Source organism: Maniola jurtina, chromosome 2, assembly GCF_905333055.1.
Source record: "Maniola jurtina chromosome 2, ilManJurt1.1, whole genome shotgun sequence".
NCBI classification, from domain to species: Eukaryota; Metazoa; Arthropoda; class Insecta; order Lepidoptera; family Nymphalidae; genus Maniola; species Maniola jurtina.
Window position 1 is genome coordinate 8,785,666 of NC_060030.1, and position 26,035 is coordinate 8,811,700.

General features: G+C 36.0%; 1 protein-coding gene across 2 annotated transcripts in view; it reads left to right on the forward strand.

Moving 5' to 3' along the window:
* Positions 1-26,035, forward strand: part of LOC123877523 (lachesin-like) — a 126,941-nt gene that overhangs the window by 85,557 nt on the left and 15,349 nt on the right. For both annotated transcript variants that reach the window (XM_045924327.1, XM_045924330.1), the window contains exon 2: positions 13,835-13,938. In XM_045924327.1, the coding sequence (XP_045780283.1) occupies positions 13,835-13,938 (104 nt within the window). The remainder of the gene's footprint in view (positions 1-13,834; positions 13,939-26,035) is intronic.

Sequence of the window (26,035 nt, forward strand, 5' to 3'; positions counted from 1 at the left end):
ATTTTCGTCAATGGAAATTTCAAATTAAGTGCGCACTAAAGGCCAAAGGAATCGACATACAGAAGAAAATGCCCTCGGGGGCAGGGGCCTCGGCCGATAGTCAAAGTCAATGGATGAAAAATGATGGCATGGCAATGTATATTATAACCTCCTCGATGGAGTTAAGCCAAATAACACTAATAGAAAACTGTGAAACTGCATTGGAAATTATGGAAAAGTTAGAAGCTATTTTTGAACAAAAAAGTGAAATTAATAAGATGATGTGTCATGAACGTTTTTATCAGTACAAAATGTCACCAGGTGACACAATGGCGCAGCATATATCGAAAGTTGAAAACTTAGCAAAGCAGTTAAGAGAAGGTGGAGAAAACATTAGTGAAAATGCTGTCATGACAAAAATATTGAGTAATTTGCCTGCAAAATACCGGTCACTTCGACAGGCGTGGCTATCGTTAGATCCCAAGTTACAAACTATACATAACCTAACAGCACGGTTGTTAGATGAGGAAGCTAGTTTAACAAATGAAGATGAAGTTGAGACAGCCTTAATAGCTGACAAAAGGAATTCTAACCAAACAAGTAAGGTTAAGAAAAATAGTGTTTCCAATCAGAGAGATTCATCGGATGCTGCGAGTACTAGTTCCAAGCACAGATTCATCTGCTATAACTGTAATAAACGGGGCCATTTTGCTAGATTTTGTAAGGCCCCCAAGAAGTCTGGGAAGAAATCCCAAGAGCAGAATATGTTAGCATTTAATGCTGAATGTTTACAGTCAAACACAGATGCAGATGTGTGGATTCTTGACAGTGGAGCCTCTGTGCATATGTCATACAGGCGAGACCTCTTCTGTGAGTTACAAGAATACAACGAGAACAGCAGTGGCAATGATAGAAGAGTAAAATTGGGAGACAAGAAGGAGTTAGAAGTCCGTGGCCAGGGTAAAGTGTTGATAAACAGGTGTGTTAACGGTCAGTGGGAGCAAAGTGTTCTGACTGGTGTATTGTATGTACCTGAGCTACGTAGAAACCTATTCTCCGAGGGAGCAGCTACTAGGAAAGGCTATGTTATTGTTAAGAGGGACTGTCGAGCTATGATATTAAAGGATGATACAGTTGTGATGTCGGCCACATTAAAGGAGAACAATCTTTATGAACTTAATATTAAAGCAATAGTGCAACAGAGCTGTAACTTAGTGCAAACAAGTTTAAAAGTATGGCATGAACGCTTAGGACATTTAAATATTAAAGAAGTGCAAAATATGTGTAAAAATGGTGTTTTACCAGTTAAATTAACTGAAGAAGATAAAAACTTTGTCTGTGAAGCATGCCAATATGGTAAACAAAGTCGCTTGCCTTTTCAGAAATCTAACAGAGGTCAAAGTAAACCCGGCGACTTAGTGTACAGTGATGTTTGTGGACCCATAGAGTGAGCTTCAGTGTCAGGAGCAAGGTACTTTGTATTGTTTAAGGATGCTGCAACTAGCTATAGACATGTGTATATAATCAAGCATAAAAGTGATGTCCTAAGCTGCTTTAAAAAGTATAATGAAATTGTTAAGACTAACTTTCAACGTAGTGTCAAAATATTACACACAGACAATGGTCGAGAGTATGTGAACCAGGAGTTTCGAGCTTATCTTGATGCAGAGGGTATAATTCATGAGTGCACAGCCCCGTATACACCAGAACAGAACGGTCGAGCAGAGAGAGAAATACGAACCATTATGGAGAGTGCAAGGTCTATGTTGTATGCTCGTGATACTCCTCTAAAGTTGTGGGCAGAAGCAGTGAATTGTGCTGTTTACTTATTGAATAGAAGCTCATCTAGTCAAACAAAAGATATAACTCCATATGAATTATGGACGGGGAACAAACCATGTTTAACACATGTGAGGGTGTTTGGCTCAGAAGGTTATGTTCACATACCCGACGAGAAAAGAAAGAAGTTAGATAAGAAGAGTAAGTGTATGTTGTTAGTGGGCTATGACAACCAAAACTATAAGATGTATGATCCTCAGACAAATAAGATAACAATTTCTAGAAATGTGTACTTTAATGAGAATAATGTGCCTTCAATAAGGAAAAATATCAATAAAATTAGTATAGATTTGGAAGAGAATGAGAGTGCCTGTGAGCCGGATACAAGTGCATCCCCGAGTAGACCCACAAACTTAGATTATTATGCTAGCGATGAGAGCCCCACAAGTTCTAAGAGCGGTGATGAGTCATATCAACCATCAGGAATAATAGATAGCGATGAAGATGAATTCAGAAATATCACACTGAGGCCAAGGCGCCATAGAAATGAGCATGAAGTAAATATCACCGAGTTTGATATACCATTAAGTTTTGAAGAAGCTATTCAAGGTAAAGATAGTCAAAAGTGGAAAGAAGCTATATCCGAGGAATTGCAGTCACATTCAGAAAATAAGACCTGGAAAATAGTTGAAAGAAAGAATAAGAAGACAATTTCATGTAAATGGGTATTTTCCATAAAGAGAAAGAGTAATGGTGAGATTGACAGGTATAAGGCTCGTCTTTGTGCCCGTGGATTTACACAGATCAAGGGGATTGATTACGAGGAAACTTTCTCGCCTACTGTAAGGTATGATTCCATTAGGATTTTATTAAGTATTGCAGCTAGAGAGAAGTTTGAGATACAACAGTTCGATGTTAAAACTGCTTTCTTATATGGTGAACTTGTAGAGGACATTTATATGGAGCTACCTGAAGGAGTCCAAGCTGACCCAGGCATGATATGTAAGTTAAATAAATCTTTGTATGGCCTGAAACAGGCATCTCGATGTTGGAATAAAAAGTTTACTTCATTTTTGTTAACGTATGGTTTTAAAGCCTGTGAGTCTGATAATTGTATATTTGTTGGGTGTTTTAATAATTATCAAGTTATACTTTTGCTCTATGTAGATGATGCCTTATTATTTTCAAAAAGTAAAGAAGTTTTGTCTGTGGTTATAAAAGATCTTATGTTGAGTTTTAAGATAAAAGTATTAAGTTTACACTCATTTGTTGGCATAGAAATTATAAAGTCTAGTAATTCAATCATAATACATCAAAACCAGTATACTGAACAGTTAATTAAAAGATTTAATATGTCAAATGCAAGCCCATGTAGTACACCTGCAGATAATAATGTGATTTTAACTAAAAATTCAAGTAATTGTGAGATTAATTTTCCATATAGGGAGGCTGTAGGAGCTTTGTTGTTTTTGGCATCAGTGTCTAGACCTGATATAGCATTTGCTGTGAATATTGTTAGTAGATATGTAAATAACCCCAATCAAAGTCATGTAAATGCTATAAAAAGAATTATTAGATATTTGATTAGTACTAAGAATCTGTGTATAGAATATAGTTGTATAAGCCAGATAGTTGGATTTTCTGATGCCGACTTTGCCTCAGACCTGGACTCAAGGAAGTCGAATTCGGGATATATTTTCATGATGAATGGTGGTCCAGTAACGTGGGCTAGTAGAAAACAAACCACAGTTGCTTTGTCCACTACTGAGTCCGAGTTTATGGCAGCAGCAGAAGCTGCAAAGGAATTGTTGTGGCTTAGACAACTTTTTATTGATATTAGAGTGCCACAAAAGTTAATATCTCTTTGTATTGATAACCAGAGTACTATTAAATTAATACACAACCCTGTGTATCACAAGAGATCAAAACATATTGATGTAAAATATATGTTTATAAGAGAAAAAGTTGAAGCTGGTATAATGTCTATTAATTATGTAAGTACGGTGAATCAAATAGCAGATTTTCTTACTAAAGCATTACCAGTAACTAAATTTGTCAAAAATAGAGACCAAGTGTTAAGTTGTTTTGAGTAATAGTTGATTGATTGTTGGTTTGTTTAAGATTAAGCATAGGGTTGTCAAGTTTGTTAATTTTTTTTAAGCATAGGGACATAAAATTTAAGTGGGAGTATTGATATGTAAATTTTATCTGTGTACATTTATTTGTCTATGCCCTATGCTCTCTTGTGTCTCTTGTCACGAACTGTCAAAGTGCTGAAATATAGTTGCTCGTATTTAATTAGAATTCTCGTTTTAATTCAAGTACCGAAACCTGCGACTCTGCCTGTTACAACACCTAGGTTTATCAGAAAGTCAATTAATTTGCATTATCGTCGGGTATGACTACAGTAATGACTGGTGTGAATAAGTGCAAATAGTAGCTTATATGTATTTTCTGAGGTAATAAAATCGCACAATAACACGAGAAAATAATGAGAAAGGAATTCAGTCACCGTTCTTTTTTAATTAAGTAGGTAGGTACGTATAAAGATTTATAATATGCTATAATAAGCAATGTAATTGGCCGGTTAATTAACCATATCAATACAGCCGCACTTATGATGCAAAATTACTCGTGGTTTTATTTTTTTTATTGTCCAAATAATTCTGATGACAATATGTAAAAAACGTGCATGCACGTAGTTGTGAATTGATGAGGGCGACTCGACGCGGTAAATTCACGCACTGGAAACATTATTCGGGAAGCGGTCATGTAGAGCATGCTGCAAATACTTTCCCGGCTTTTTAGTTTTTGGATATTTCTGGTATTACCTACCAATACTTTTACATTTAAATATAGCCTTATTGGGTGGGGCAAATATCTGTAATTTGAAGGTACTTTTTTACTCGGCTGTAAGCTACATGACTCTAAGCTTTTTGATAGGGCTCATAAAGACAAATCAAATGAGTCCAAATTCAACTATCCTTCCATATCTATCAGAGAATGCCAGTGTCCACCTCCCACGTCCATATTAGAGAAGAAAGAGGAAGTTCAGTTTTTATCATCTAATATCATCCAAAACACGGTACACTTTTTCGGACAGATGGAAATAGCCGAAAAATCAGTTGCCAATTGCGACAGAATGACAACATACGAACAAAAAAAAACCTGACACCGCAGTTACTATGAGCGCGAAGTGTAACATTTCAAGTTGGTTGCATTAACTAAGTATGCGTAAAACTATGGAGTTGTTAAATATATCAGGACGTTCTCGTTTCATTACGCATCCTTACTAAATGACTGATTTAGCCTCTGCCTTTGGCCTCTACCATTTATGAAGTTGTCAAATCATTATATTTACCCGTTCATACTAAAGGTTTTACGGCAAAGAACATAATAACATTAGACAACTTGAAAAGTTAGGTAGGTACACCAGAGCCTCTGATGTAACAAATTATGTTGTAAATTAATGTAAAGAGTTCATTATACACCATGCCAGTTTCAATTTCTAAAAATCACATCTTTGTAAGTAAAGCAGATGTGTAAGTTTATTCGTCCCTTGTCACAGATGTTGCTTGTAATATTCTCATATACGATCAAATTCTTTTAAGAGATCCGCAGATAAAGAACATGGCGTGGGGTGTTTGGATGGTTTCGGACTTTCACTTATTTGTATGCCTTACCCTTCGCGGGACGCGACGTGACTATTCGAGATACATAAACCTTGAGTGAATACAGAAAATAGAAATAAAGTAACATATTATTCTCCACTGGACGGATTGGGGAGATATAACTATTTGTTTTTATTATGACCCTTGACTGGTTTTAAGCTTTATTAGGATTGAATTGTTTGTTTTGGATTTATTGAGTTATGGAGCTTGCTCGTTTTCTTTGAGTGTTAGTTATACCTACTTTTTGTATAATCTTCAAATACAAAAAGAAGTTGCAAACCGGAAAGCATGACTGAGTATTCGCCTAATTATATCTTTATTACATCATGGATATTGATGCGATGTTCACTACGATGTAGAAGATTTCAAATGGAAGGTTTGAATAACACATTCACATTTTACTTACTAAGTAATAAAAAATTGAACACATAGGTACATAATGCACTAGGTAGGTATACATATTTCGAGCATTAACCATGACTGTAGGTAATCCTAGGTTTATTTCACGGTAACAATATAATAACGATTTAGGCCTTAACATACTATATTACCAGTGTGCAAATTTACACTAGTAAAGACTGTAAGACTGAAAGACAAGCACACCTGAGTCAGCTATTTTCATAAATGTTTCTGTAACATGGTATATCTCCGCCATTTCCAGATATTATATTGCTGAATAAACCTGATATAGATACACATAGTTTTATTGATAGTGTACACCTTGCCTTATTCAAAGTTATGGAATACTTGTCAACTATCTTCCCTTACTATTTTTCTTACACGAAATAAAAGTACAGAGCTTGTAAAGGAATATCGCTCGGTAGAGGGTCATGTCATGGTCAGTTAGGCGGAAGCTCGGAAGCAGATGTTGACAGTCGTAGCCGCCGCCCCTATCACCGTCCTATCAAGGCCGCTTTTAGAAACGCCCTTTCGATATCCGCTACAATTCGAAAGAAATATTCTGTTATGGTATCTACATTCATTGGACTTTCTGCTGCTTGGCTACTGACGATGGAACAATATGACTTACGTATTTTGTTAGGTCATGATTTTTTTTTTGTATTTTGGATGATTGCACACTATTGATAAGGAAATGTTGAAAGTGTTATAAACAATCAAAATTCGACAGCAGTGAATCTGATTACTTGAAGTTGAACTAGGTATCATTTGTTTATAGGAAAGATTTGTTTGTTTTAATTGATAAATTCTGAAACAATTGAACCGATTTTTATCATTATTTTACCATTAGAAAGCTACTTTATTCAGCAGTGCCAAATGGATCAGTTAATCTAGTATGTCCATGACAAAGTACCTACTGTAATAAAATATATAGATATCATACCTAAACTGTAAAAATAACAAGTGTAAATTAAAAATTTATAACACCCCCGACGATCCAAAGTATTTGAGTTTTCCAAAACATCATTTTCAAATAAATAATTATGTATTTAGGCAACGTCCATCTTGACAGCTTGACATTTGTCTATTGACATAATATTATGAAACTAACGGTTTCCTATACCTTACGGATAACGGATAACCTTCTTTTCTACAAGAAAACTAGAAAAGAGCTCATAACTCTTAAACGGCTGAACCAATTTTTTTAGATTATAGCTAAGAACACTCTCGATCAAGCCACCTTTCAAACAAAAAAAACTAAATTAAAATCGGTTCATTCGTTTAGGCGCTACGATGCCACAGACAGATACACAGATACACAGATACACAGATACACAGATACACAGATACACAGACACACAGATACACAGATACACACGTCAAACTTATAACACCCCTCTTTTTGGGTCGGGGGTTAATAAAGGAAATAAGCATAACACGAAATTTTGAAAATCATGGTAATATTTCGCTAAACTTTAAAGCGGTGATAGCTAAGGGGTTAAGACGACGGCCTTCTATTCAGAAGGTCGGAAGTTCGATTCCGGACACGCACCTCTAGCTTTTCGAAGATATTACTTGTTTTAACCGCAAAGAAAAACATCGTTAGGAAATCTACGAGCCTGAGAGTTCTCTATAATGCTCTCAAAGGTGTGTGAATTTGCACTGGGTCAGCGTGGCAGACTATGGTATAAACGGCCTAAACACGTCTTATTTTGAGGGTAGACCCGTTCTCAGTAATAAGCCGGAGATGGGTTGATCATGATGATGATGATGAAATTTTATGCTAAAAAGCTTGCAGTTTAAAAATATGTAGTAAAAAGCTTATCATTTAAAAACAAGGTACGAAAATACACAGAACGCATGAAATTGCATATAATATTACTTAGGTACGAAGCATTTGGACAATTTCCAATGGTCGTTCTTATAAATGGAAAACTCTAATAAAATAAAAAAAATTATAAAACAGATTTATAAAAAATACCCTTAAAAGTTTTAAGGTAGGTACCCATTTATTTTATTCAGGGACATCAGCAAATTCTCTAACAGACCTTTGACCCACCGACTTTGATTTGCATGAAAAGCCAACTTTAATGTCAAATTATGTCAGAATTTGGAGCGGACACTGTGAACTCGTCCATTATTAGTTTAGAAATTTGTAGTTCTGGTTCCTAGTATTCGGGTGGTGGTAGGAGGGTTATTTATGGGGAGGTTTGTGCATTATTGCCGTCCAATATCTAGAAAAACGGGTAGTTGCAACCAAATATAGTTTAAAACGTATCGCAAAAAACATGGGAATTGAGGAAAACTAATGTTCTACGTACATTTTTCTTTAGGAACATCCGTTTTTGATAATTCACACATTTTTGGCGAGACGTAATTAAAAAACCACTTTTTGTAATTAATAGCTTTTTAGACATCGGTAAGCAGTTAGGGAACTTACCTATCACTTGGGTTTAAAATATTCTTCTTTAGGTATATGTCTACAGCTTTATTCTTTCCTAGCCAGGTAGGCAATAATGGGCAAGTAAGTATAATCAACCCAATGGTTTCTATTTATTATGCTCGTCCTCTGGTAAAATAGGTACACAAATATCTATTTGAGCAAACCATACTAATGTATAAATGTTTTAAATGCGAAAGTGTATCTGTTCGTATGCTAGATTTTCACGCACATCCGTACGATCGAATATGAAATTTGATACCTACTACCTACAGAGATAGCTTGTATCACAAGGACGGACATTATCTACTTTTTGTCCAAGAGTTCCCACATGATTGTTAAAAACCAAAATCCACGCGAATCACGGTCATCGTCTACCTATTTGGAACAGCCATAGCTTGAAGCTTGTAGAGACGGCCATAGGTTACTTTTTATCCCGGAAATCAAAGAGTTCCCATTTTTAAAAACCTAAATCCACGCGGGCAAAGTCGCGGGCATTATCTAGCTAGAAATTTAGTTTACACCAACAACTGCCATACAATTACTATGGTGATAAAATATTCAAATTCTCTGTAGTATAGTTGCCCATTACAAATCTAGTTATGAGAGAAAATATCCTAACGTGCAGTAACTTAAATATAAAGTTTTTTCTAACAACAACAGAAAGCACAAGATAATAGTATAGTATATTTACACCTTCAGCATTATGATATTTGCAAAAGTTGCCATCAAAAGCTGATCGCTTACAGAGCTTAATTTTTAGATGTAATATTGAATTTTATTGTGATTGCTCAAACGAATCATCCGTGGTCTGATTGCAGCAGTCCCCTGCCGCACGTAAAAAGAAACATATTTGTCACCGTCACAGGAATTATAACGAGGCGCGTATCCACAATCAATTTGGTGGTCGGGGAGATGTCAATTTGCGGCCAGTTTGTCCCGCACCGGCTCCCGTGATGACTTCCGAGTGACTGCCTCGGATTTGCATAAGGGCCACCTAATATGAGATTGTACCAGATCGAGGAGCTAGCTTGAATCCCTCAAATTCAAATTTGTATTACATGTCCTAGAATATTTTTAAATGCGTGAACGAATAAGAATAAGAATAAGAATAAGAAGTGTTTATTTGCTAGAAATCTAAATCAATACTGTTTTTCAAGGTGCCATACCCAAAGGATGCCCACAGAACCCTCTAAGCCTACTAATAAGCCTCCGCTGTCCGTCTTCGGTCTGTATGTCCGTCCGTTCGTCCGTCCGTCTGCCTGTCAGAGGGTTGTATCATGTGCACCGTAATAAGCAGAGAGTTGAAATTTTCACAGAATGTGTATTTCTAGTGCCGCTATATAACAACAAATTTCAAAATGGCCACTATGAAAATTAAAAAGTTTTGTTTTGACGTGACAACGTCTTATAATTCAATAGAGCCGGCTGCACGCACGAAAAAACATGACTCATGCGGCGTTACCTCGCTATGAGGCGTTCCATGTAAGGCTTGAAGTGCAAGCGAGAGCGCGGAACGAGCGACAAAGAAGCACAATCGGCCTTTGTTGTCACGTTCAACTATCGTCAGTAAACCGACTTTACAGACAACCAATTTTTTTTTTACGCTGGTACGGTCCCTTCGCATGTGAGTCCAACTTGCACTTGATCGAATTTCTAAAGATCTTTTCGATATATCATGACTTTTGGTTTTAAAGTGTGCACATATTTGTTTGAGCTTCTTTAACATAGTCAGTAAATTACCTTCTGTTTAGGGTTTTCATATTATACATAACTCTACTCTACCTTATTAACTATATAATTTATATGTGTATATCCTACCAATAAACTAAAATAATGATAAAAATATAATGAACCTGGAATAACAAATAAACATTCAAAGATGAACTTTTGAAAATTCCAAAAAAAAAACCATAATCATAATAAGGTAATTTACTACGTAGGCTACATCGGATTTCACGCTGGTTAAATTTCCACGAAATAGAACGATAGAATATTACAATTATCATCTCACAAATGCAATTAGAATTCTTAGGCGCAATGCACATCGACAGAGTCGCAGCGTGGCATTTATCTTGATGACAAGTCAAACTTAGCTTTATTTTCTTTAGCATAACAGTGGCAATTCACTCTGTGTTTCATCAACCAGCTTACTATACTAACCACGGAGCTCCTCTCAGAATGAGAATTGTTTGGCCACATTTGAATGTTTAAACTATTGCGTTTGGCCATAGTCTACCACGCTGGCCAAGTGCGGATTGGCAGACTTCACACACCGTCTAGAAAATTATCTGAAATTCTCAGACACGCAAGTATCCTCACGATGTTTTCCTTCTCCGAAGTAAATATTTACCTGCTTAAAACGCATATAAGTCCGAGAAGATAGTGGCGTGTGCCGGAGCTCGAACACCTGACCTTCCGAATAGGAGGCAGACGACGTCTTAGCTCTTAACCTATCTGGTATACAAGGCTATCACGGCTGGGTTTAGTAGTTATCAATGAGACTGCGGTCCGTCTATAAGCGACGGCCCTTACGGAATGATATTGGAGTTACAATGATAGATACGTGCTTGAAGTGAGCGGCAGCGTCTTGGCCTCCGTGACAACGGGATTACCTCCCTTCGCGCCGCTGTCTGCGGTTTCTTAATTAACCCCTAAATACCCCCGTATGTGCCGACGTGCGGTGTGTAAGATTATTGCCAACGTTACCCCTGTTTAATTTTAATGCAAGGTATTATTGAAACAAACAGAACTTCTTGTCTCGCCGCGCTCATTAACTTAAATGTACGCTGTACGTGTAATTAGGATGATTACGGAGATACTGTAAATACGGTAATATCTTCATTTTACTTTACGCTGTTTTGAATGAACAAAAATACAATAAAGAGAAATATTATGCTATTTGAGGAGATATCTTCTCGATAAACTATTAATATATAGCGTTACTAGAACCAGAATCATTTATAATTTCTAGATGGGTTTATATACAATTTACCTAACACCACTGACCTGTACCTATGAAGTACTACGCACTAGACACGTCATCCCGAACAAATATTTTTGCGGACTGCAACTCGTTTTTATAAGTAAAAAATTCATACAGTTGTAAGTAACTTGAAATCCAAATTCCAGTGTAATAATATTAAAATCCCAAATCGCTTGAAATCGCTAGAATGAAGCTTGCGAACCACGAATAACAATCTTGCGAAGCATAAAATTAATTTTGAATTACCTATCTATCAACATAGAACAGATTTTTGTATGGAATAGCCGTTCTTATGTTCTTATACAACAAAAAAATGCATTTTCTTTCTTTCTTTCTTTCTTTCTTATGCATAAATAAAATTAATATAGTTACACCACGGAAATAGGAATTGCATATTTCGTAAGTACAACTAGTACTTTCAAATTCTTTGAGCAACACTGACTTTACTTTGACGACATGTACCTACTTATCATGCACATTTATTGTTTCGCGACATAAAATGAGAGCTGTAAAATAATAAGTACGAATCATCCAAGTGATTTTGAAAGACAGTATAAAATTTTAAGAAACGCTCTCGAACGTTATTCGGATTCACCAGTGTGCATGCGAAGCAGATACCTGACTGAAGATGAAAGCCTCATAGCGTTTGCTCACCTGATCGTATTAGCTAAGCACAGTGCTTCATTTTCTGCCCCGCTGCCCTCTCTCAACTGATGTTAACCGCGCATTTCCTACCAGAACGCACCCTCTAAGCCGCATACTTGAAGGAATTAATGTACCAATTGATAATAAATACTAATATGGAAATTAATAGTAGGTACCCACTTAAGGTAAACCCATTATTATAATACATATTAATAAATTTGAAAGTGTGTCTGTACACAGATAACTTACATCCTACAAATGGGCACCACTACCCACTTACCCACTACTTAATTATTAATTAATTTTAGGGGGGAGGGGATTGGAATTTACCTTATAAACGTTTGATCTATTAGGTGCTATTGATACGATATCTATCTATAAGATATGAGGGTAAAGTGAAGCGATCTAATCTAATAAATAGCAGGAGAGAGAACCTTTCGTCGACGTCTGAGGAAAAGTAAAGATGACAGGAATCGCATCTCGAAGACTGGCTTACATTCATGTTCAATCACATCTCAACGGCATGACACTGATTTCTTGTTATAGGTATCTGATGATTTTGTATTAATATATTATATGTAATAAGTTAATATAAAATAGAGGATTTATTCCAACAATTGGTTATTTCTGTAATTAATAGTTTGATGCAATGTGGAAACAACTCTACTATAATAGTCTCTACAATCTTGTGGCCTTATAAGTCCCGGGTTCAATTCTCGACAGTGGCAATTTGGGACTAATATAATTTCTAATTTGTCTCTGGTCTGGTGGAAAACTTCGGCCATGGCGAGTTACCACTCTACGGGTAAAGCCGTGCCGCCAAGCGATTTAACGTACCGGACGTTGCTGTGTATAAACCAATAAAAAGTATCTTCCAAGTTGTTAACCCGCTTCCATCTAAGACTGCATCATCACTTACTACTAGTTGAGATAGCAGTCAAGGGCTAACATGCAATGGAATAAAAAATTCAAATTTTGTCTATTTAAACTACTAAATATACTAATAGTTTCAATACATCTTGTTCTTTTTCGGAACGAGAAATAAAAAACCTGATTTGAAAAATCAAACCTAATTAGGTCAAATGGTTTGCACAAATGTAAGATAAATAATATGAAGCTAGAGTTGCGAGTTGGAACGAGACTGTGATACGTAAACAAGCGGTAACTATCGTTGCTGCGCTAGTTTATTCTTCAAACAGTGCGATGCAGTTCTACGTGCGGATTTTGGACCGCAAGTAGGTACGAGTATATGTCGTAGACTCGACGCGAGTCGCGACTCCCTTTCAACCCTCTCCGCTCAAAGAATGACAAATGTTTATCCAGTCAACCACTCGACAAGTCACCCACAAAATTTATTGCTACATCCGTTATATGACGTCGCGTATACAGGCATACCATAAAGTCATTACCGCAAAAGTTAACGTGCGAATTTGCAAAAATAACAAAGAGAGCCAATTTGGCAAGTCGAAGACAAACGCGTTTAAAATGGGTAGAGTAGAACAGCAGCCATCTATCTCACAGCTTGATAAACGACGACATTATTCCTTATCGCCCGCTCAATTTGTTTAAAAGCATTCTGCTTTGATAATTTGAAAATTACAAATCGTATCTTTTGACACAAAAATGTCCTAATAACTGCGACGTCTTACCAGTCTGATAAGCCTAAGGGGAGGACTGATTGGAGTCATTTATCTGAATGTAACGTTTTGAGAGGCTTCATGAGTCGTCAATATTAATTATTATTCTCATAAGAACTCTTATCCTAATATATTTTTTTCTTTATTTTCTACAACTGAAAATAAAGAATTTATTTTGATTGGATTCATTTATTTTAATGTAACGTTTTGAGAGGTTTTATGACTCATTAATCTCAATTATCATCATTATCTCATTATAAGAAATCTTATCCTAATATAATATTTTCTTTATTTTCAGTTGTCGAAGAGCCGGAATTCACCGATGTAATACAAAACGTCACGGTACCGGCAGGCCGCAGTGTTCGTCTTGCGTGCTCCGTAAAAAATCTTGGTTCTTTCAAGGTATAATAAATTTCATAAATGCTTGTTCTTTATTTGCTAGAAGCCTACTAGAAGCTTATAATCTTATCTCTTTGCTTAACGTTTTGATTTAATGCAGACATAAAGTAAGAAATGTCTAAAAATCACAATATTTTATAGATAATACCTAATACAAAAATTGTGATTGCGAAATCGTAGTGACGTTTAACGTTACATACACCATTTCCGTTATCAAAAATAGATAAAATATTTTATGTAAGAGCCTGAATAAATAAATACTAAGTCATGTTTAGCACTTAACTCGGTGCCTGACAAAAGTATACAAAATCACAAGATGCGAGCAAAGCACTTAGGTAGCAGACGCCACAAGCAGTCAGGAAGGCGACAATACGCGTCGAGCAGCGAAAGGAAACATAAAATAAGAAGCATTTTATCATTTGATTTAGAACGCGCCGTCGTAATAAAGTGTCCATATAAATGGAGGGAAATATGATTTACAGCCCGTACGCTGATTTTGCACCTCGCGCTTCTAACACGAAAGATTTTAAAAACCAATGTATTTTATCGAGTGTTTTTACTAACTTTTTAACCCCCGACCCAAAAAGTGGGGTGTTATAAGTTTGACGTATCTGTGTATCTGTCTGTTCTGTGGTCTCGTAGCTCCTAAACTACTGAACCGATTTTAATTTAGTTTTTTTTTCGTTTGAAAGGTGGCTTGATCAAGAGTGTTCTTAGCTATAATCTAAAGAAAATCGGTTCAGCCGTTTCTAGTTACTGTAACCTTCACTTGTCGGAGGGTGTATATAATAATATATAATTTTTTAATTTACACGTGTTTCTTCGTATTATCGCTATTAAAGTACTAAGATCCAAAGATAAAGCAATAGGTATTGTAAATTAATGTAGCAGAAAATAACATATAGCACAATAATTTACATCTATCCATTCATGCATAGGTTCCTAATCTCCAGTCGCACATTTGCACATAGAGCACTAAGCTTTAAGCACGTACGAGCAAATTAAGCGTCCGCTAGGTGCTTTATCTAATTTTGGATTTCTTGCTTTTGTAACGTCCTTTTCTTTTATCAACTTCAACGTGCATTTTGGTTTTTCAATTTTCCCAATGCAAAATATTCAAAATCCTTTTAAAAATTGTGTTTAGCCAGAAACCAACAGGCGAAGCCTTTAGTAATCTCGGAACTTTAGTTTTAATTCGACGAACATAATCCATCATCCACCATCACTCCAAACAATATATTTTATGCGATGCAAACATTGTTTAAACAACACATGTTTAATTTTTTTTTAACTCAGATTTTGGTTTTGAAACAAAAATTTGAATGAAAATTAACTATTACGAAAACAAATATTAAGTACAATAATTAGTAATTAATAAAGAAAAATAAATTGAAGTAATTATGCTCCAAATATTGTCTTAAGTAGATAAGTAAATCAAATGTAAATCAAGTTTAATAGGTAACCACCATACCCACTGACCCATAAACCGCAAGTCGATGTTACCTAGGGTTGCTATCACTTCCTCTTTTCCGTCATGAAAATTTAATTATTAGGTGAATTTTGCGACAAATCCATTTACCTACCTACGGAATATTATTAGGTCCATATATTATTATAACATTCCATATTATAAATGAGAAAGTGTCTTTGATTGTTGGTTTGTACTTCAATTACTACGGGTTGACCGTGACGTGATTTTTGCATGGATTAGAAAATGACAAAGGCTAGTTTTTATCTCGAAAAATTAAAAAAAAGGGGATTTCACACGCATGAATTTGCGGGTAGCAGTATCACATCACATCACACTAATATTGTAAAGGCGGAAGTTTGTATGTGTGTGTGTGTGTGTGTGTGTGTGTATGTTTGTTACTCCTTCACGCAAAAACTGCTGGACGGATTTGGCTGAAATTTGAAATGGAGATAGATAATATCCTGGATTAGCACATAAGCTACTTTTTATTCCGGAAAATCAAAGAGTTCCCACGGGATTTCAAAAAACCTAAATCCACGCAGACGAAGTCGCGGGCATCATCTAGTCTAGTAATATAATGAACCGCATGATCCCATTAATTTTTCAATGCGTGTGACTGATGCGGGCTAGCTGATATCCACGAATTTGTCCGTGTCTATTTATTTCTAAATTATGGTTTCTGTTGCAATTTCTCGTAATCCTTTCTTAGTGTGGGTATGCGTTATAGACAACCTTCATCCACCAGCTTAGTACTTTATTATATGCATAGATTATAATATTATTATGTATCCTACAAATCTTTTCCTAATACTCGGGGGGGTTAACTGAAAATACAAATTGACATCCCTGAACACCCGAAGAGCTCCCCGGAAAATGACGATCCTGTACGGATCGTTCGGCCTTCATAAACTAAAGTACATAGAGATTCTTGATCTTCATTATACCTATATTTATAAATTATACTATTATATAAAAACAATTTATGTTATTCCATATTAAGTATACTAAGTTAGCAAAAGTCTTACTAATCACAAGCCACATTATAAATGCGAAAGTGTGTTTGTAGCAACGATGCAACAGATTGACGTGATTTTTTTCACGAATAGTTAAAGTTTAGAAAGTGTTATAAGCTATTTTTTAGTCTACAAAATCTGAGTTTAAAAATCTTTTTAATCTACCCGGGCAAAGGCTGGGTATCATCCAATATTGATGTATATGATTAATAAGCCGATTCCCAATTCCTGGATGCTTTATAGTCAGCTAGTTATCTTCATTACAAAATATAATATAAGGATTAACTCACTAACTGCAAAGTTTAGAAACTGATTTTGCATGAAGGTTTTCAACGTAGACCCTCACCAGGAGAAGATTTCCAGAAATTACACTTGACCGGATCAACCAGGGTGCATCAATTAGTATTTTATAAAGAAAGAGTTTTCCATACCATATCATATCATAACTAAGGTTAATTATGTTTCTCTTACTAAAAAACTTTAGATTAACGTCGTAGAAGAAACTTAGTATACTAACACTACTAACCTACTCCAATCAGTGTATTCATAACTAGAATAAAAGTAGCCTAAGTTACTCCTTATAACATCAGCCATCTGCCATTGAGTCCCGGTTTTTGGTTAAATATGTATATACCTACCGTACATACTTTCATATGCCTTTAGTAAAAAAGCTGAGGGATAAAAGCTGGTAAACACTGTTATTTTAACATTAAATTGACATTAAAATTTTATTTATTTGTACCTATAATACATTGAGTGGGTACCAACTACCAACCGATTCAATGTATTCATGCATTTATTTGCGTCGCCTAAAGCAATAATGCAATAAAATACTATAAAAGACAAAATAATGTACTTTTGAAATAAAGGCTTAAGCGAGGGAACCATCACAGTTGCCCTGTATTGACAACAAGGAGCGGATTTTCACGAAAGCCTCGCCTCTGCCATTAGTTTTCCGCATCGGTTAAAAAGATTTGCCTCTTCGTCTGACTTTTTAGAATTATTGAAAGGACAAAATTCTCTATTCCCATTTACCTGATATTTTCTAAGATTTTCTGTGAGTCTTACTGTTTTCGTTTATTTACTCAGGTACCTTTAAAAACTTTACAAACGTCATTTTTATCAGTGTATATTTACTTTTTAATATTTGTTCTGAAAGGAAAATGCGATATTATACTTACTTACTAATCGTATAAACCAATTATGAATTTAATAATTTTTTTAAATTATACGCAACATTCAGTGAACTGTTGTTTAAAATTTTCGTACATAACAAAGACGCTCGGAGTATTAAAACAATGTTCATACCAAAATAGTAAGTAGCACATTTCCTTTTACAAGAGAATGCTACACAATATGCGCACGTTGCTTATTCATCGGCATGAAATGTCAGATAGCCGCCACTGCACGTATGTTGTATGTATTCGCAATAACATGCCGCTCCGAGTCGCAGCTATGTTAAACGCATACCACATATGCCGTTTAAATTGTGGGATATTTGTTGTGCTGGAGCTTTATCTAACTTTCATAGTGCACTACCTTCATCGCACTTTCTTGAAAGTGTTTTGTTTTAATTATTATGTTCAAGTTGAGAACTTTGATCACAGGCATTGGAGTGAACAATGATTGTCGAGCCATACGTTTTTCAACATTTGTATAGCAACTTCACGCGCTTTTGTGCAGCGTTACCAAACATATTGAGTGACAAACGTTGCACTCGAATTGTTGCTTATTGATATCAATACATCATCTAAGGTAGACAAAGCTCACCACATAACTTATCTATGAAAAAAAAAACGCTGTTCTTAAAAATGCTTAACGGAATTCCATTTAAATTCCACCGATAGATTTATTAAATGAGCCCCCGTGTCAGAAATCTACCTTAGAGTCACGCGGTTGGTCGCGCGTTGGTTTTTCAGTTGATGAATATAATTGTCACCTTGTAAACATTAAAAGTTAAATTTTATCTATATGTAGCATTTAAAAAAGATTGTTTTGTTCTTGGCTTTTTACAAGCTTTTTCATTGCTACTTAGAGGTAAATTATTTTTCGAAACTAAAGTGACAATAATTACATTCATCAACTGAAAAACTAAGGTCTAGTACCTGAGACATGGCGAAATCCGCGCAGACGACAATGACGCGACCAACCACGCGTATCCTTCGTTGGCCGCACTTGTTTGTTACAGGTGCGGCCAACGGTGCCAGGGCTCATTTTTGTAGTGTTTAGTATTGTCGCAGTTCATGATATTAAGGATACTTGTAACAAAACGTCGAGGCTTCGACGTCACTGGCAGGAGTCAAATGTTACCAACATTTGACGCTATAGGTAGGCTGTGAAACGACTATTTTTCTTTTCTTTGATTTCACATCACCCATAGCCTAATATTTGACATATCATCGATTCAGAATCAAACTGAGAGTTCCCTCGCTTTAGTTCCCTCTGGTATTGTTTTTTCAGCCGCGGTGCGTCCGTCACGCGTGTGACGTCCTAAAACCATACGGCTTCCGCTACTCGACCGCCGTATGTACCCGTCTAGTAGAAACTGTTTAATATTTTACGCTAAACGCGTATCTTGGACATGCGATGAAGTGTAAATCACCTCGCCGCTCACCTGTACCTATATTTTCATGCTCACCACGCCTTGGTACATTTTTCTTGTACGTGAAAAAGCGCATAACAGCCCGCTTCCATCTTAGACTGCATCATCACTTACCTCCAGGTAATATTGCAGTCAAGGACTGACTTGTGTCTGAATAAAAAAATCAACCGCGTACCTTTTCATTTGTTTTTACATATAACAATATCAGATTGTCACTTAAATCACATGAGACATGATAAACATAACAATAACTTCAACAGATTTTAAGAGAATACTCTGAAGTATCAGCACAGAACTTATTCACTGGCATGAAAATAAATGTCAGATAGTCGGCATGCACGTATGTGGTTTGCAATAACATGCCGCACCGAGTCGCAGCTATGCTACATTCGGGCGCAAACGAGCGCCGCCTGTTCAATTTCTGACATATTTCCCCTTCTTTAATATAGAGCAAACAACAGCCACAAAGAGATACACCTACTTACTTTGGTGTAAATTGGGATATCAGTGTATTATTGTACACGATGTAGTTTGTTCTGTATTTATTCAGATGCACAATAGCATTTTTTTATAAATTATAATATATGGTAGAAGTATTTTAACCGACTGCGGCAAAGCCAAAAGGAAGGGTTATGATTTTAGCAGTCTATGTTTGTATCCAGATTCTGTGTTTTCCACCATAGCGCCTAAACTTCATTTTGATGAATGAGGTGTCAATCGATTCGTCGTAAAGGTCCGTGTGATATAGGCTACTTTCTATACGAAAAAAATTGAACGGTTAAATGTAAAAAAGTGGGGGTCTCCAAAACTTTTTTTTGCTATTGTATCGAGTGTCAAATCGGATGTCAAATAAAAAAAAATCTGAGTTCTTAAATATAAATGTACTACAACATTAAAATATACCAAGCGACAGAAAAACAATTTTACTATAATATTTCAGCGTTTATTATGGTGATCGCACTCGGGTTTTAGTTTTCAACTTTATCTTGTTTAGAGTAACAATCCTTCCACATCCAAAACTTAGTCTGCATAGCCTTCAGCATTCAGTCTCAGTAAACTTTCATCCTAAAGATTGATTTGAAATTTTTTGAAACAAATATGAAATATTTAAAAATGTCCAGGAAAGGACATGATAAAATCAATGTAACTTAAATGATAAACATAATGTCCACGCCACAGAATTTATCCTGATAAACCGACGTCCCTACTTACATCGACTCCAAAAATAGCTTATTGGTTGAAGATCGGCGCAAAGTTGGAGGACCCTCGACACAAATCCGTAGTCGAAGAGATCTCTAAGTGGGCTTTTAGTAGAAGTAAGCTAAGCCGTCTCTCGCAAGATGTTCACTTATTTCTGTGTGCGCGATTGCATTACTTAGTGGGCCGTCGCTTTGCCACACTCGCTTTTCTACAGATACACGTGTCTTTTAAGAAAATGTTATCCTGTATTGCTTTGATTTTTCTGCTAGAACAATAATGGCATAAAGTAGAGTAGGCTTTCATGAAATTTCGGTATGTTTATTGGATATACCAAAATGGCTTGGGCTGTTTGATACCCACTTCTTTGCGAATCTTCATCTTTCAACCTACTCTATATTATTTAAAGGACCTGCAGTAAAATCTCTATTAGGAGATATGAAAACACCTTGAAGCAGGGCAAGGAGAGATAATAGCTTAAGATGAAACTTCTTAAACGCTTCATAATTAAATCTGTCGTAATATTATTAAACACGTCTACGAATCATCTCCTCCGGCGATGGGGTCCGTCGTTACGGAGGCTCGGTGCGGTGCGGCAGAATGGCTAAAGTTCGCAACGAGTCCATTATAAATCAAACGACGCCTTCCAGGCACGCGCGTCTTGAGGGACGCAGGCGTCTCCCACAGCTCACAACTTCAACTTTGCCACTTTAATGCCTCTACAATTAAGATAAAAAGAACGAAAGGTCTAAATTAAAGGTGGTTAAAGATAACGAATTAATAGGCCACCCTAAAGTTTTGCACTAAAACTTGAAGCAGGTGATTTTGGCGAATGAGAATACTTACTTAATACGTTCTTTGATATAATAATAAGAGATGATTCTGAGAGTTCTTAGCTGAGAATATGTATATTAAAAATAAATACTTTACGTAATTGTTGAAATTGAGTTTCGATTCATTTATTTTTAAAGTATTCTATACTCAGTATTAAAACATTAATCAATTAGAGACAAACGATAATTGGCAAACAAATATTTTGTAGAAACGGAAAATTAGTTATTTACTATACAAATTGTTTAGCAGAATTTCTAACGAGAATGTCAATTTGCACATAAACTGCGTTTTGTATAACCGACAAGCATCCTCTCGCAAAGTGTCGCCGAGCTTGCCTCTAACTCGTTTAGGATCCAGGCAAATGAAATTAGTTAGCCGCCATTTCAAATATCAAATTTGCATCTGCCATCTTCATTAGATACTTGCGCATTTAACGCTGCCTAGATTGAATTTTTTTAACTTACTACTGATGAGTTAATAGTAAAATAACTTGGTGATTTTTATAGGGGAAAGTAAGTTTTATATTTACTTTGATGGCCCGAAAAGGCACATAAACATAACAAAAGTTAATAGACATCTTCTTGGTATGTTCCAAAAATCAGCAGGTCTGATTAAAGGCAAGCGCTAGTCCATAAATTAAAAAAATACAAATCAAACACGCGTTTGTATGAAGTCCTGCAGTCTAAGCACGATATTGTGCTCTACTGCTGCTGCTCAGGACTTTTTGCGGCATAATAGCCGCCAAAAAACTGCAGTGTTGTAATGATTTCAAAAACTGCTTTCCAAACCTTTGCAAAAGACGCAAGAGAGATGTGTCAAACTGATTGTGTTCTGATTATTGCTATACCTGTCTTGATTGGTGTCTGTCCATGCCCCCAACTCTCGTTATTTTATAATAAGTAATTGCTATTATTTTAACAACATTGCAAATAAACGTACAATATGCATAATGTACCTATATTGTATTAACTGTATTATATTGAGCAATCAATCACTTATACTGCAGAAATACAAATTGTTGATTTAACAATCAGTGTTTACATGGAATTACAATGCTACAACGAACAACTGCCTCCGTGTTACGTAGGTACAGTGCAATATAATTATGTGTTTGTGAAGTTTAAAGTTACGAAGCTGAGCGATTTTATCGCACTTTTCTAGTAGATGTATCGATAGTACATAACATCTAGTAGTAACGCTTGTACATAGAATAAATTCAATCCTTAAATTAACCGCTGAGGTTCTTAGCGGTATTTCCTCAGCAAATTCCGCTTTTCGAACTGTAGCCCGAACATGATCAGTGAGACAACGCTTTCTCACGGCTTTTATCGTCAAAACAATGCGAAAACCAAGAGAGAGATGAAACATACTGATTGTGCTTGGGCTTTTGTCGTGGCCTTGAGCTATCATAACAGTGCCTTTAAAAAAGCATGCATGATATACATGATTTTGGATTTAGGTTAAAAGTTGGTCAAATCATCATGATATTACATCACTCATTACCGGCCAACTACTAAGGCCGGATCTCCTCTCAGAATGAAAATGATTTAGGCCATATTCCACCACGCTGGCCCAGTGCGGATTGACATACTTTACACTAAGAATATTACAGAGAATTCTTAGGCATGCAGGTTTCCTCACGATGTTTTCCTTCACGGTTAAAGCAAATAATATTTAAGCAAATGCTTAAAACGCACATAACTCCGAAAAGTTAGAGGTGCGTGCCCGGGACCGAACCCCCAACCTGCCGAATAGGAAGGAGGTGGGGGTCTGAACCGCTAGGCTGCCAAGACTTTTTGGTTAAATAACTCAATCTAAATAATTACGAATTACAAAATCCAATTACGATTCAGAATTCTCAGAAGTTACACTATTTTATCATCGTGCTACGGAATTAACTTGGGGTGGTTGTTGGTTGCGAAATATTTCCAGCCGACCCGACCGCCCGATGAAACATTAAGTTCAACACTTAACGCTTATCTCTTAACCGCTTGTAAAATTTTGATTTCTCCTTAAATTTATCTTAATTACTTGAACAATTAAATGGAACTTTGGAAGTTTTATAGTTGTTCCAACTTACATAATATTTGACATGAATGAATTCACCGGTTCGTCTTTAAAACTTTTACATTGGTCTAGATTCAGCTGCTTTTTGAGTACTGAACATACATGTGACGTTAGCAGAAGCCAGTGTGACGTGATGCACAATGCTGCTGACGAAACTTACATTTTCAGTAAGTACTGAGTATGTGCTTTTTGTGCTCTTGTGTTTTCTCCTAGCCTTGCATCTTGCAACCAACAACCGTGTTCGATCGATCTGCTTCAGTATTGTCCTCTTCAGCATAGTTGTGAATATTAAAAGACTGATATTGTATATTTTATGTATTGTACCTATATTCTATGCGCGTGTTTGAGAGCATATTTGATAAAACATAATAGTATGAATAGGTACACATCGATATTAATAATTCCTCGCGCGCTCTTTGTAGAGGAAAAAATCGTGAGGAAATCTGCATATCTCGAGAGATGTTATGGAATACGTGTTACCTGTGCATTGGAACAACAAGTGTGGTTATGGCAAGACTTACCCCTATGCAGAAAAGACCATACTGCGTTTATATGTAGGGCTTTCGTTAAGATCTTACGGTCATCAAAATATTGATGTACCGATAAGACGGAAACAGGTTAGCGGTACCGAGTAGCGGCTCCTAATTTAATCAGCGCCTCGCAGACGGACATACCGCGGCTATTAGATTAGACGCCGGCCACAATTACGCAGATCTGATTTACATCCGCCGGCGCGCGCCCCACTTCCGACCACGAGTTTAATAAACACTATCGCCTCTCCTCTAAACCGTAACTCTTGGTGTAAAATGTATCACAGTATAATAGGTTTTTGGCTGTTAGAATATAATATGTTTTAGTGAGTTTGTTTTAAAACGGGCACTTTTAAAACTACTTTTGTTTTCTTCTGCGTTTAAATAGTCTCATCCGTTTCAGGATTTTTAATAATGGGATTTACCATGGGAGTTAAGTAGGATAAAGTAAATTTTTATGAAAGTCTGTTATACTTGGTATGGTTTAGTATTTGGACTGTCGATTTAAAATAATAGTGTGTGTTTTAAGATTTTTGGACATTCCACACCCTCACTAATTTTCAAAAATTTCATTCGAGCAAAGCCAGGACGGGTCAAGTCAAGTATAACTATACTATAGGTGCTGCTGTTTGATTAACATCCTTTGCGCTGAGGCTCCCTAATTATTCCCACGTAAATTTTATTCGTAATATTACGCCCTGTTTAATAACCCGGAATCTCCAGGTTACTGAGAGTCAGGCCGCCGTCATTAGAGGGGTTACCATACCATTGCATAATAAAATGGGCAAAGTTTCCTCAAGTCCATTATAAATTAGACAGCGGCTGAGAGCCGTATCACTTAAGATAGGTAAGATGTGACCCGGCACGAGTTTGAGCTAACAAACTTCCCCCTATATTGCCTCCGCAATCTTGATAAAAAGAACTATCCATGAATCAAACTTAAAGCCGGATTAAGAGATGAGAGGTTTGCGGGCAACTTTTAAAATTCAAACTTGAGCGTGGAACGAGTATTGCTGTCTATGATTGCTTTTTAACTCATCGACATTCAACGAGAGCTAATTTAATTTAACTACTTTACTTCTTAGGTATGTTATAATTTTCATCCTATTCATTATCAAAGAGCCTAATAATTTAGCATCTTTAGGTGCTTATCTAATATCACCGTTTTATGAAGTTGGTAATTCATGTTCCAAAGTACCTAGTACACGGCACGACGCGTGTGCGATGTTAAATAAATCGACTGAAAAGCAATGACGTAAGGTGAAAAGCTTAGGTACAGGAAGTTTTTTATTCTCGGGCACGTGGTCCAAAAATACAACCAGACAAATTGGTAGGTACATGCAAATGTACACACTTTTTTTTATTAAAGAAAACCCTTACTGTTCATTACGCAAAATTGCTTCAGACTGAAAATTAAAAGTGGCTGGATTGTTTCCAGTATAACAATCTCAGTGAAATGCATTTTAAGCGGTTAATGCCGTGGAAATTGGTGTGAAGCGGGGACGGCATGGCAGCTCATGCAATTACACAGATGTCGCGAGAGGCGCCCGCACAGCGTCTAATGGCAACCCGTAAATGTTCAATTTTGCCCGCTATTAATGTTGTTTCATTTGTTCCACGAAGCCACGAAGGCTAGCTTTGCTACTGTTAACCTTTCTTTGTTGTATTCTTAAGCTAGGTAATTTGCAAAGGGTTGTCACGTAGCTCTGAGAATTAAAATACCTACTTCAAACAGATACATATTTATTACCATGTGGTATCTTAGGTAAGTATTTAGTCTATATTTTATTACGCTCCTTTCAAAGCCAAAAATCATTTATGTGAATAATTAAAAAATACCCAATATTTTTCATTGACATAATATTGAGATGACAATAAAACTAAGTATTTTCGTCAACTTAAAATTAATTATTGCTATTTAAGTACAAGGGCATCTAATTAGAGTTAATATCATTGACAAAGGTTTTCAATAAAATACATGATTATTTAAAAGTGTAGTTCTTGCCTAATCTATCGTTCTTATTTAAAAATTAAAGTGAATTGAAAAGTGCAACAAAACAATTTTATTAATATCTGTGACAATTGATCGTAATTACTAAGATATCTCTAAATTACTTTTGATTTCAAAATAAAACTGTCGTCAGAAGAAACGATTCCTTAATTTCCGTTATGTCAGTCGTCAAATTTAGACTCGATTGGAAATCGTTGAAGCAATGCTCTACGTTTTCATTCCCCACCTCTTGTCTCATTTTCCTTTACTTAATATCTAAGTACCTATACCTTTTGATACGCTCATAACTTGTCTGGTCGACCTTTTTTCTTATTTCAATAGAAAGATAAATTAAGTTGCTGTTCCTAAAATAAAATTAATTTATGGTGTTCATCT